Source organism: Falco biarmicus, chromosome 15 (genome assembly GCF_023638135.1).
Source record: "Falco biarmicus isolate bFalBia1 chromosome 15, bFalBia1.pri, whole genome shotgun sequence".
In the NCBI taxonomy this organism is placed as follows: Eukaryota; Metazoa; Chordata; class Aves; order Falconiformes; family Falconidae; genus Falco; species Falco biarmicus.
Window position 1 is genome coordinate 21,635,327 of NC_079302.1, and position 13,554 is coordinate 21,648,880.

At 49.6% G+C, this 13,554-nt stretch overlaps 1 protein-coding gene and 1 long non-coding RNA gene across 2 annotated transcripts; one reads left to right on the top strand and one right to left on the bottom strand.

Annotated features, from left to right (window-relative positions):
• Positions 1 to 44: 44 nt before the first annotated feature.
• On the top strand, positions 45 to 10,234 carry OGFOD1 (2-oxoglutarate and iron dependent oxygenase domain containing 1). The gene is made up of 13 exons (XM_056360363.1): positions 45 to 278; positions 365 to 513; positions 601 to 647; positions 1,040 to 1,140; positions 2,014 to 2,130; positions 2,599 to 2,690; positions 4,939 to 5,067; positions 5,408 to 5,521; positions 6,238 to 6,317; positions 6,458 to 6,753; positions 8,064 to 8,186; positions 9,008 to 9,066; positions 9,588 to 10,234. The coding sequence occupies exons 1-13, from the start codon at positions 125 to 127 to the stop codon at positions 9,747 to 9,749; spliced, it is 1,623 nt and encodes a 540-aa protein (XP_056216338.1). The 5' UTR covers positions 45 to 124; the 3' UTR covers positions 9,750 to 10,234.
• LOC130159115 (uncharacterized) lies at positions 6,760 to 12,946 on the bottom strand. The gene is made up of 3 exons (XR_008825621.1): positions 12,436 to 12,946; positions 8,741 to 8,846; positions 6,760 to 7,743 (listed from the first exon to the last, which is right to left on the bottom strand). It is a non-coding gene; the product is annotated as an uncharacterized LOC130159115 (long non-coding RNA).
• Between the last annotated feature and the right edge of the window lie 608 nt (positions 12,947 to 13,554).

The window sequence follows — 13,554 nt, forward strand, 5'->3', positions numbered from 1 at the left end:
GCACCCCGCCCTCTTCCCTCACCTTCATTGGTCAGCGCGGCGCGGCTCCGCCCCCGCGCGATCCGATTGGCCCGACGGGCAGCGCGGGGGTTGCTGGGGGCTGTAGTCGGCCAGGGGCTGTGCCATGGGCGCTAAGCGGCGCGGGGCGGCGGCACTGCCACCGGGGAAGAAGCGCGGGAAGCGGGAGGCGCGCGCCGAGCTCTGCGCTGCCCTGAGGGACGCGGCGCTGCGGGAGCGGGCAGCGGCGGCCTGGGGCTGCGGGGAGCCGTTGCGGCACGGTACGGCCCAGCGGGCCTCACCCCCGGGCCTGGCCCGTGTGGCGGCGGGTCCTTCGCTCCCCTCACCGGCGGCGCTTCCCTTGCAGAGACGGCGGTGGTGGTGGAGCCGGTACCGTTCCGGCACGGCGTCATCCCCGGCTTCCTGGCGGGCCCGGCTTTCGCGGAGGCGCTGCGCGATGAGCTGCTGGGCCTCGGCTTCCGCAGGCGGCGCAACGACCTCCTCTCGCTACGGCAGGTGGGCCCCGGGCCGGGCTGAGCCGCGCCGTGCCGGGCCCCGCCGCCCTAACCCGTGTCCCTTCTTCTCTTGCATGGGCCGCCGCAGTCCGAGGAGCTGGGGGGCAGGCCGGAGCCCCACGTCGCCGCGCTGAGGTAAAGCGCCGGCTCGAGGAGGGGGAGAGCGCCGGGGGGCTTCCCTGGGAGGGCGAGGGCTGCGGGGTGGGCCGGTGCCGCGGCGTGGGGCAGGAGCCGGCCCTGAGGAGCGAAGCCCTCGCCGTGGCACCCGGTCAGCTCGTGTGGCCGCGGCTCCTGCCAGCCGGCCTGTGTGTGCCCTCCCAGCGCATCCCACTTTGCTGCTGCTGGCGATTGTCAGCGACACTGTGTGCACAGGGCTTCGTCCTGGCCAGCTCCTGCGTGGTTCTGTAGGAATACAGTCACTGGCTGCAGCTGCACCTTCCACTGTTAATACGGTTGGAAGGCACGTAATCAATTAGTTTAGGCCATAGCGATAGGTTTTATAACACACCTTATACTTGTCTTCACAGGCATGCTCTGTGTGAAGAATTCCGTGCGTGGCTTTCTGCTGTGACCCAGATAGAGCTGGAGCCAACTATTGACATCTCCTGTGCTAAATATGAATATACCGGTCAGTCTAATAGCAGTCTTTTCCCTAAAGCATCTGTGCGTGTATAGGAAATAAAATGCCTACAGAATACCTAGTTACATAAGCCACCCCAGCCCCTTTCCAGTTCTACAGGGTCCTGGAGGCTCTCAGCAGCAAATCAAAGTCTCGGTAAATGAAGTACAAATTATGGAAAAACTGTTGCTGTAATTCTGTTGCTGATGGCTGTAACTGGGCCCAGTGCTGTTGCAAGCCCCCACCTTTTCAGAGGTGCTCAGCCCCTGTTTGCGTGCCTGCTTCTGTGCAAAAGGGTGCCGTGTTCAGCTTCCAAATGCTACAGTTGAGTTTGTGAAGCCTGATGTTAGAACATCACGTTACTGAGTCCAGCTTACAACTGCGCCTATGCTTCTAGTCATGAAAAATCACTGTGAGAAGAGGAAAAATTTTGCTGCTGTCAGCTCTACTTTTTGGAAGTCTTTGACACAACCAATTGTTGGTCCAGCTTTTCTGTTCCCAGGGCTCCCCCTCCCCTCTATTCCAGCAACGAACCTACTCAAAGGGCAGCTCTGTATTTAGGAGTCAGGGCATGAATCATTCTTGAAGTCACAAATCTCTGTCCGCTGTTCCCAGAGGCAGCCGAGGCGGGGTGGATGATGAGTTATAACTGCCTGTACCTTCAGAGCGGGCTAATCTGCCAACTGCAGTGCAGTCCAATCCCACAGAAGTTAATCTTGCAAATTTTGTGCTGGTGATGCTGACGAGTGAAAATGCAGTTCTTGGAAAGGGCGTGTTTTTTCTTGTTGTATCCTTGCGGGGACAAAGCAGGGAAGCAGTGACTACAATGAATCATGCGTGTACTGGAAAGATGCTGCTGCAGCAAAACGTCTGTAATTGCAGATGTCTTGCTGTGCCATGATGATGAGCTGGAAGGTCGGAGAATTGCTTTCATCCTGTACCTCGTGCCACCCTGGGAGAAAAGCGATGGGGGAACACTGGACCTCTATAGTGCAGACGGTAAGAGCACTGAGCTCAGCCTCAGGTGGCTGAAAATGGTGAAGCTTATGAGCCCCTTGCAGCAGCTCTCTCCTCAAACAGCAGAAGGGAGATAAAGAGTTTCTTTTTTGTCCAGAGAAGCTAATGTATTGGTAAAACTTGCACCATAGAGATGGACAGTAGCAGGCTTTGCAGACAGTGCTATTGGGTGACAGCAGAAAAAGGAACGTCCTTTTTGACCATTTTTTTGCAAGGCCCAAGAATGGCAGCAGGATGGAACCGATGCCAGTAACTGTGCTTGAAACTCTAAACTGATGGAAATAACTTCCCTTTCCAGTGACAGAAGTCCTCTGTTTTCTCACCCAGCCCTTGTTCTGAATGCCATCCATTATACCCAGATGTCTTGCCAGTCGCCATGTCATGAGAAATAACAGTTTCTAGGGAGTTCCAGTTCATATATTAATGAGAGTATGTTTTCTTCCTCTTCAGAACACTTTCAGCCACAGCAGATCGTCAAGTCATTAGTGCCTTCGTGGAACACGCTGGTTTTCTTTGAAGTGTCTCCAGTCTCTTTCCACCAGGCAAGGAGCGCGCTGTTTTCATTTTTTGATTCTCATTGTTGTGGTTTTTCACTCTGTGTTATTATAAACCTGTTGAGGAGGAAGAAGGGAAAGAGAGCAGAACTGTGGGTAGAGTGAATACTCATGCTGAGTGCTGTATGTTACAGTCAGGGCTTCAATGACTTTAAGGAGGACAAGAACTAACAAAGCCAACTTTAGACTGTCAGTCTATCTTCATCCTGGGGGAAGAAAAACTTCCGTTTTGTGTTGGTGTCCTGGCAAGCCACTGCTGTGGATTTGGCTATGGTTTCAAGTCAGACTTCTCGTTTGTTTGCTTGTTTTAAACTAGCTCACGTTTTTCACATGGAGGCTGTGACTTTGCTCCAGTAGAGCTCCTCAGCACGTCACCTTGCCCGCAGGGTACTCTGCGGATACGGCTTTGCCCCCTCAGTAACACAGCTGTAGTGCTGTACCCTGCAGTAGAAATGCTGATATGGTTAAGTAGCACTTTTTGGCACTTACCAGGAAGATGCCTGGGAACAGGATGAATAATCCATGGGACTGCACAATATGAACACTTGAGTGAAATCTGAAACTCCTGTGTACTTGAGATACCACAGACTGTAACAAACGGGGCCAAAGAGCAGAAAGTTGGAGAGGAAGCTGATGATCGGTGATGTAGGCTGGGCATGTCCTCACCTAGACTGCTTAGGGGTTTATTTTTGTATCATTTAATCAGTTAATTAATAGAAGCATCTACCTGGTCACTGCCCTAATTGTTTTCAGGTAGTGATTTAATCTTGTTACAAAAATCCATGTTCCATGTAACCGTGTGACTGGCTCCTACTGACCTAAATTTAATCCAACACATTAGCACTAATCAGAGTCCTGCGTACTGTCTCTGATGCTGGTAACACAGGCAATAAACTCAGCTTAAAGAATAAATTTATTTTTTAAATAACACTCCCAGTTAAGCATAATGCTTGTGAATCAAAGCCTCCCAGATCTGGACCTCACTGGTTGTGCCCAGAGTTATTTGCTGAGCCACTGAATCATTTCTTTGACCCTTTCATCAGGAAAACATAGAGCCTGTGAAATTACTGTTACAGGATCTAAGGGTCAGACTGATACGAAACCTTCACAGCACATGCCAGCCTTAAATCCCTCTCAGACATTGGGCAGAGAGCATTTAGTCAGTACTTCCTAACAAATCTTCAGGTTTTGGCTTTCGTGGTGTACATTTCTTCTGCAGATAGCAAACAAAGCTGTGTTTGCTGAGCAGAGCAGGTCCATGAGCTTCTAACACCAGGCATTCCTCCGGTTTCCATTTCCTAAATGATTCAGGATTTGGTAGACATTCCAGATAACCTAGAACTTCTCTAAAGGGCCACTACAGCTCTGTAACAATCGGTAAAAGCCTAAACCTTTTTAGAGTGGTCTATGTATCTTCCTCCTGTTCCATCAGACTGTTCTTAAAAAAAAAAAACAAAACAAAAAAACCACAGTGTAAAGTCTTTATATGCTATTGAAAAACTACAATTTGCAGCTTGCAACCAGTTATAAGGGGCTAGCACTCTCTTTGCACTACTGTTGCAGTACAGCACCCTGAAGTGTAAAATTATTCAATTTAGCCCAGTTTACCTCTGCACAATTTGATGAAATCAAGATTTAACAGTGGCCATCACTGTGCAAAAACCCAGGGTTTCCACAGGCCAGGTTAAATGCCAGGACAGAGGGGCTGCTCTTAGTCTAGAGAGGTAGAGGAAAAGCCAAACGTATCAGGCAAATGCCCTTCATGATGATGTTACAGCACTTTTAAAAAAGTTAAAGACACAAATGTAGACCAGTATAGTCTGCTGTGGCCTACAAATGCTCAGCGTTTTCTGAGTTGCCAGATTAAGCTGTGACAGCTAATTTTTGCAGCCTATGATAGCTGAGTCTTCAACAGCATAAATGGTAGAAAAATAAAGTACAATTACTTTTAGTAACAATGACTCAAAGCTCTCAGAGGGAGGGAATGGATTCTGCTGGGAGCTTGGAGTACAAGCTTGGGCTGGGATTCTGGAAACCTACAAAGTTTGCTTTAGCCCTCTCTCTGCGAGCCAAGAATAATCCAGCCTGGTCTGGCCCTTGTCTGACTTTTCTGTGTATGCAGCAGGCTCTCTGGAGCCAGGTCCTTCTCCTGTGATGGCTCTACACGGTGCCTGTTACAGCTGGCCCTTAAATGTTTTGATTCTGAACCATGACATGCTGGTCGATGTTGTTCCAGGTGTCAGAAATTCTGTCCGAGGAGAAGTGCCGCTTGTCAGTGAGCGGCTGGTTTCACGGCCCATCGATAGTCAGACCTGCACGCCACGTTGAAGCTGCCTTGCCCAGGAGCCCACACATCCCCTATGATGTGCGTAACAACCTACATCTGCTTATCTGTACTTCTGTTTCTTTCATGTCCCTGGAATACCCATTACAGGATGCGCTGATGCTTGAGGATGCTTTAATCTTTAACGTATCCTGTTCCCTCTTCCCCTCCGCCCCCCCTAAATTTGTAGCTGGTTTCTTTCTTCTGTATCTTTTTTGACTGTACGTTTTGCATACCTACAATAGTGCAGAGAATGCAGCAAATACTTGTGCTGCCATGAAATAAATTAAGGAATGGAGTGTGTGTGTGTAGCCAGCTGGGTAAGGGGGAACTGGGAATCCTTACTTTTGCAAATTCAGCTTCAACTCCATTTCCCTTCCAGCATGAAATCTTGTATGAGTGGATCAATCTAGTTTATTTGGACATGGACTCCCAAGCTCAAATCCAGGAGGAATTTGAGGAGCGATCAGAAATTCTCCTGAAAGATTTTCTGAAGGTGAGCCCAGTGGTTCAATCCGATGCGGTCTGCTGATGTGTCGTGCAGGCTGGGAAGGGGCTTGCTTCTACGGCTGTCAGCTAAAACACTCTCTAGTGTCACTAACAGGGAATGGAGCAGGTGACCTCCAGAGGCCACTTCCAATGTCAGCCATTCTGGGATTCTGTGGATGGATCCCCTGTGGCTGCCTGTACGCTGTTGCACAAGGACTCATAAAAAAATCATATGCTTTGCTTCAATGTTCTTGTTTCCTGCAAGAAGCAAAGCAGAGGATGGAAACCCATGTCATCCTTCCTGCTTCCTAGCCTTGTGGTGATCGGTGTCCTTTCTTGTCCCTCAGATCTCACAGCCTAGCACTCAGGGAACTCAACCCATGTGCAAAACAGATGACTTAAATGCTTCTGTCTTACTTGAAAGGCTTTGCTTCTCAAGGCTGATTGACCTCTGGTTTACTGGCATCCCTATCTCAGTGAAATTGCATTCTCATCCAGCAGGCAATCCAGTAGCATTTGATAACCTCTTGGTCACTGCCACTGAAAAGACACGATGCCCAGGCAGGCTCTGCCTCTCAGTTCAGCAGTCCCTGGGAGCCTCAGACAAAATTAGAGAAAAAGTGAAGTGTGCCTTATCTGAGAGTAAACAATGGCTGCTTCTAGCGCACCGAGGGACACCTGGGAGCTAAATGTTAATGTTTCTGCGCTGCCTTTCTCTCCTAGAAAGAGAAATACCAACTACTGTGTGAAGCTTTGGAGAACAAAGACATCCAGTGGATTAGTCGGGGGCCTGCCAATAAAAGGTGGGGAAGGACAGTGCCCTGCGCCTATTGATCTGGCCAGGCAGGAACTGCCTGCACTGGCTGACACTGCCCCCGTGGACGTGGTCCCTGTTGGTTCTCCAGCAGGAAGCACATCTGCTGATACATCTGCTGTCTTTCAGATGCTATGAGACAGCAGGGGAAGACAGCCTCCCTGACGTCCTGAGGAAATTCCTGCAGTTCTTACGCTCTGAGGCCTTGTTCTTACTGCTTTCCAACTTCACTGGCCTAAAGCTGCATTTCCTGGCTCCCACTGATGAGGATGAAGATGCTGGGGAAGGAAGAGCAGCAGACGCCGCTGGGCACGGTAGTCCCAAACTACAGCAGGAAGAGACTGAAGAGCGCACTGATAGCAGTCCCCATGGGCCAGACCAGCCTGACAACATCCCTGAAGCACAAGACAGCAAGGTGCAGAACAGTAAGTAGAGCAGCAGCAGTGTGACAGAACTTGAGCAGAATCCTGGCATGAAGGGTGTCAGCAGCAGAATTCCCCATGATTTTCGCGGAACTAGCATTTCACCTTGTACCGCAGCAAGCACGGGACAGATACAGGACTTGAAGCATGTCAGATCGGGTAGCTAAAATAAGTGACCATCGCAAAAGCCTTTGGACTAAATTAATGACTAACTTGAAAATACCATTTTGAACAGGCCTAAGTCATAACGGTGAGACTTCTGTAGGAGTTAAGGCATGAGGGGAGGTGTTAATTAATTGCCCAGTAATCTTGCCAATAGTTCCATCGTTTCTATGTCCACATATTCTTGTTTCATATAAAGTAGATTCTTGTATGAGATACCAAATCAAAAGGAAAAAAGTGAATGGACCAGAAAACAATTTCAGAATTAGAAATCTGATATCTAAAATTAGGATTTAACCTTTCAGAAGATGCTGCCAGCCTGAATTCAGTTGTCAGCAATGAGGTGTTGTTCCTAGCAAAGACTAGATTAATTTTGGATTTGTGTATTGGTGCTGTTTATTTTCAACAGTGGCTTTGAAGTTTAAGGGTAGAATTTTTGAAAATGCTCATCTTGCACTGTATCAGGCAAGTTAGTGGACACTGGAATAAGAGGTAATAAAGTCCTACTGAAAATCCCAGCAGAACATGTACCTGGTACAAAGGCTTTGTTTTTCTGGTTTCCACGGCTAGTCATTTTGCCTCTTCCATCTGCCACATTTCTGGTGTGTGATTTTAAATTCACATATGAGGGCGGCATAGTTCAGGGCTCCATGGATGGAAAACTGAGACAGACCCATGAGAAAAAGACTTCCCCAGCCTGTGGCACACCTCCTGGGGTGGCACCCACAGCGAGCTCAGAGCCATATCCTTCACTGAAGCTTCTGGTAGTTCCAGCGTACTTGCAGAGCAGATAGGTTGCTGGTTCCTGGGGTTCGGAACTCCATTGTAAATCTGGGAGGGGACAAAATAGAAAAGGAAGAAGTGGTTAAAACAAAGCACATTGTAACCTGGACCTGTCAAAGAGCAAATCTTGGCCCCACTCCTCCACATTATTTGAAGTGCCTAACTTAGAGCCATCTCTAGAAAATAAGTTAACGTGAGATCTGTGGGTTTGGGGTTTTTTTTCCCTTTACAGTTTGCTGGGGCCGGGAAAGACAGTTCCACAGCGGTGTGCAGTGCAGGGCCTTGTCCCCCTGCACACCTTGAGCTCAGCAGGCAGTAGTTATTATACAACTTCATCGCTTCCCTGGCTTGTCTGCTCCCTCTCCTAGGCTCAGGTACGCCTGTGTGTGCGGGGCTGCTGAGGCGCTGGACCCATGGGCACTATACTCTAGTCCATGACACCCAAGCAACCGAATTTGCTCTTGACCTGCTCTTCTTCTGTGGCTGTGAGGGTAAGCGGACAAGAGAGATGTCGGGACCCTGCTGATGAGGGTCACCTGAAGGAGGCACTTCTGAATTCTCAGCAGTGCTACAATAGCCAAAATTTCCCTGCTTTTTCCTACATAGAAGGGCTCTGTAGACTTAATCCTAGTTCTCGCTTCTGCTTAAACCCTGGTTTCGGTAGTCCTTACCCAAAGGTTTGGGATTGCAGCCTTGGGATCAGCTTGGCCTCTGCTGCTGGAGCCAGGAGGTGGCGCTTGGGCAGAGGGAAGGCTGTATCTGCCTGGCAGGCTCTGAGCAGGGTGGAGGGTTGGGTGGCCAGAATACCCACCGACAGCATTCCCTTCCGCCCCTTTGCTCATCAAAGTTAGTACCATGCCTCCAATTCACAAAGCCTGGGGTTTTCAAAAGTTACTTCAGGCCTGGCTGGGCATTTTAGGTTGATTGCTAGATAGTGCTGAAAACAAAGATGTAAACATAAGCATTTTGGACCAGCTAAGCCCAGAATGCACAGCTGAAACCACCTGGCACGTGCCAGTGATCATACTGAAATCCTTCTGCGTACCTGCTAAGGCAAAGCTGTTCTACATGTCAGGAGCAGAGCGCCAGGCAACCTTCAGTGGGCCGTTGGTGGTAAAAGGCAAATCCAGTATATTTGCTTCAAGTTGTTTCTGAACAGGAGAAAAAAAAAAATAGACTGCAGGAGGTAAAGTGGGAATCGTCCTGTATCCAGTAACTTTGGGGAGCAGGGTGGAAAAACAGCATCTCCAGGAAGGCTGTATGGAGTCTGGACAGTGCTGGACTTTCAAAGAATCTTTCTTTCTGTTTTAAGACTGGGATCCGGAATATGGTGGCTTTACTTCCTACATAGCTAAAGGTGAAGATGAAGAGGTAAGGACCTCAGGTGCTAGCTGCAACTTGGATAAAGCTGTTCGGGGTGGAGAGACATAATTACACTTTATCATAATGCTAACATAATCCTGAGGGTGCTCAGTCCCATACTGGAGCTCTTCTGCCTGACCTGCCGCTCGTGGGCATGGCTCCAGCTTCGAGAGGCTAGTGTTCATCATAAAGCTTGAGGCTCAGGCCTGACACCACCTGCACCTGGTGGCATTCTGCAAGCCTCCAAGGGGCACGAGGCTGTAGCAGAGATGCTGCTTTTCCTGGGAAGTGCTGTTTACTAGGGTCGCATTCAGCATTGGTACTAGTGACAGTGAGGAAGTCCAGAATCCCTTACTGTGTAATAAATGCTTTAGATTGAGGGGGTAGGGAAATTAAAATAGAGACCTAGTTCATTTTCTAACACTAGACCTTTGTTCTGACTAGCCTTTGAAACTCGTTTATTTCTTCCTCAATGATATCAAAGCCATTTTTGTGAAATTAATTTCCTCCCTTACTTTCATGTCTTGTAGCTGTTGACGGTGAATCCAGAGGACAACTGCTTGGCCTTGGTTTACAGAGACAAAGAAACAGTGCAGTTTGTGAAATACATCAATCATCGTAGCTTGGCACGCCTGAACAAGCATCCCAACAGAACAGGATTTTGGGATTTTGCCTTTGTCTACTATGAGTGATGGTGCGGAGTGTGACCGCTGTCACGCAGAGAACAGCGGTGGTGGTGGGCAGCAGGTTTCTGTCCAGGCCCAGGCACACTTCGCTGATGCTAAGAGCTGTACCCTACCACGTCGTGTCCAGGTGACTTTAAACCATACAACTGGAAATCCAGGCCTCTCCTGAGTCCACTGTAACATGCATTTGGACTGCTTTTAATGTTACGTCGAGGGGGTCATTGTCACACAACTCTGTCTGTCAGCTTCCCGGCTGTTCTCTCATGCAGGTAGCACCACCGCATGCATTGCTAACCTGTCAGGGTGAAAACTGTAATTGTACATTGCCCCAAGCTGAGGGCTGATTTTATTTTGGAAAAAAAAAAAAAAAGGAAATGGGTCAGTTAAATGCTTCAAACACTGGTTGGGCAAGTTTTGTTACAAAATGCCCAAGACATTTTGTGGAGCTTAACTGTTGGTAGAGGCAGAAATAAAGGAGCTGGGAAATATGAGGGTTTTCCAGCTACACAACTCCATGGAGTTGGGAAGGAAGACAGGCTATCAAGCTGCTGGGTTGAGAAGGACCCGGCACAATAACAAGGAGTGGGACTTTGTTATGCTAAATGCTGTGCAGACAGACCCAGCTGCAGTCCTTTCTCCAAACGATTTACCAGCTAAAAGGACAAGAGAGGAGACCTACTCCTGCACACTCTGCCTGCATGGGGATGTGGATGGCACTCTGCTTCGGAGGTGGAAGGGTGGCAGCTCCAGCCTCAGCACTAGGCTGGCTGCAGGCGCGTGGGAAGTCGCCTCTTCCCGGCTTGTCAGCCACTGACATGGCCTGCTGTCCTGGTAGCTTTGTCCTGGGGTCTGCTGGGCTCCAGCATGGGTTCCATCACTGGAGATCAGCTCAGATCTTTCCAGGCAGCAGATATCTAGGTCCTAGGGTACATAGTACGAGAAAGGCAGTGAGCTTGCTGCAGTACCTCCCCCTGCATGTGCCTGCAGCACTGTGCACCTGCCCCACGTTCACCGAGGCAGGACTGTGCCACTGTCCCCTCCAGGAGCTGCCGTAGCAGAGCTGTGCTGGTTGCTGCAGGAGGCAGCCAGACTGCAGAACACTGCACTGGAGGCTCAGCCCTGGCCTGCACACACTTGCCTGAAACCGCTTTTGGCAAGGCAGAGACACAGGTGTACTTTCAGCTCATGCAAGCCAGGCAGTGCAGGCCGTGGGCTTGCAGCGAGCTGGGGAGAGCATGCACATTTCATTCCTCCTGCCTCTCCCAGCCAGCTCTGGCTTCGAGTCTGCTGCTGCTTCAGCTCCAGGCCTGTTGCAGACCACCCCAGTGGTGTAAGAGCACAGCTGGCAGCTGAGGAGCAGTAAGCTCAAAGCAAGGCCAGCTGCGTTGGCACATGAGTACTCTGCACCCCGCGCAGAGCCAGCCATCCTTTGGGCATGTCTTCATGAAGGCACAGGAACAACCACCTTCAGCTGTGACCCCGACCCCAAGGGTTGGGAAAGGAACCACTAAAGCATGAAGCTGCTGCCACTGCTTCCAGAGAGGTGACTCAGCACAGCCGCTGGGAGCGACCTGCAGGAATGTATAGTTTCAGCATCGGGCTATGAGCAGTTGCTGGGTCCTGGCTGTCTCCCCACACCATGGGGCTGGAAGGCAGTTGCGCCGAGTTGCTGTTGTGAGATCTCCATCGTCTTGTTCCTCTTCTGACTTATCTCCCTAAGCTGGCTTCTCTGTGCACTTGCCAAGACTTTCTTCCTTGGTTTTAATCTTCCTTCACTACTGTTTTATACTACTTACAAAGATAAGGGGATGGAGCTAGAAACAAATCCTGAAGTGAGGACAAGGCTCTCTTTGTGAATCATTGTTTTCTGAGGCACTCTGCTTTTCTTGGGGAGAAAGCAGTTCTTATTTTGAGCGGCACCAGTAGAAAGAAGTAATAGGGGTTTCAAAGAAAAGAAAAAAAAAGCAAAATTATTTGGGTAGTTTCAGATAAAGGCGACAGACACTACAGCTATTCACAGCACACCCAGCCAGGCAAAGTTGGGAGTAAATTAATTAATGAAACACAGTTGCTTATTCTACTGCATTGTGAGCCTAAGAGTGCGCCTGGTAGGTCCTGGAACAGGCTCCCGGAAGACTGGGAAGAAGCTGGGCTCTCCGGAGCTTGCTGCTTTTTAAGAATAAATAATACACTAGAGGGCATACCAGCCTGTACTTGAGCAAGCCTGTATCTACCTGATCACACAAGGAACCACCTTTCTGCCTCTGGTGACTGAGATGGAGTAATTTAAGAAGCCAAACTGGCAGTTAGCATTTAAAGGTTTAAAAATCAACATGCGTCTGCTCTCCCACCCTTCCTGTTAGGTCCCAAAAGCCGAAGGCAGCCCCACACATGGCTAGCACTGCAGGTACAGGGCAAAGACTCCGCTTGCCGACATTTCAAATGACGTGAGCTACTGGGGGAAGAGGGCTCTCTTTAGACTGTGCCAGTAATGGGAGCCTTCTCTATAGAAGCTCCTGCTGGATACAAATCCGTATTTACAATTAGGTGTAGCTGCTTGCAAAATACTCTGATCATTAGGGAAAGGTATATGACTATGAAATGTATACATTCCCACAAAATGAGTAAGCAGGACGGTATAGAAAAACAGGAGCGAACAGAGCGTGAGCAACAGAGAACAGAAACGTCATACCAGGTAGGATGGCTCCGTGCAGGCGTCCAGCAGCTTGGCTGTACGAGGACACACATTTCCCACCAGCTGGCTGCACCCCCAAAGCTTGGCATGTGGTGTGGGGTACCAGCAGCTTTCGGTCATTGAGGCACCAAGCTGTTCAAGGACTTCACAAGTATTTTGGGATTTGGTGGCTATCAGTTTGCCACGTAGCTGAAAACAGGAACAGTTCAATATGGAGGGAGGTAAGAGGTGAGCTGTAGACCAGACTGAAGGAATGGTTTCAACATTCATAAACACGCAGCAACAAAGTTCTGACGTTGGGCATTCAGTGGATTAGTATTAATTAAATGAGCAGCAATCCCCAGGACTGGGAGAAACAGGGGCTAAAATCAGATACAACCTGGCGTCAAGTGTCAGTTCCAGTTGTTTTGGCCTTTTTGTTAAAACTCCAAACTGGAACTTGAATTAGGACATTGAAAATCACTGCTACATCGATCCCTCTCCAGCAGGTGCGGAGCCCAGGACGCAAAGGGGCCGCATGAGGAAGGCTCCAGCCCAGGCTGGTGTTTCAGGCAGGCACCGAAGTGCCCCAGCGGGGCGGGACAGTGATACCAAGGTGCGGTGCCACGCGAGCAGCCTTGCCTGTGAATTTGTAGCACTGTGCAGCCCTACCAGTGTGGTTTCAGAGGTTGTTCTGTCCTTCACCAGCAGCTTTACCTGCTGTGACCAGCTCCCCTCCCGCACCCAAGACCAGAATCACTGGGCATGAGTCCTGGGCTGAATTGTACCCACGGGGACCGTTTGCCACTGGTCTCCTGGTGTAGGGTCAGCTTGCTGCTGCACACCAGCCGAGGGCTGCTTTATTTCAACAGGCAACTGCAAACCTGCTAGCACCAGCTTACGGGACGTGGATTTTACATTTGGCAAAGATAAAAGTGGCTTTTACAGGAAAATAAATGACAAATTTCTTGTCAGAAACTTAGCCGGGGAAAATCATCCTTATCAGAGGTCTGGACTGTGACCAAAGAACTGACCTTGCTGCCAAGAGCAGAACAGAGCTGGGACTGGATGCCCTGGACGCTGACGGGAAAGCTGCTTTCTGATCACAGCCACTCTCTTATCATTGAACAGGCTACA

What these genes read in the sequence shown, in the direction of transcription:
- OGFOD1 (XM_056360363.1), top strand. Translation starts at nt 125, where the DNA reads ATGGGCGCTAAGCGGCGCGGGGCGGCGGCACTGCCACCGGGGAAGAAG. An exon ending in GCCCACACATCCCCTATGAT is followed by an intron (nt 5,068 to 5,407) that starts GTGCGTAACAAC and finishes TTTCCCTTCCAG; the next exon opens with CATGAAATCTTGTATGAGTG. An exon ending in CTTCTTCTGTGGCTGTGAGG is followed by an intron (nt 8,187 to 9,007) that starts GTAAGCGGACAA and finishes TTCTGTTTTAAG; the next exon opens with ACTGGGATCCGGAATATGGT.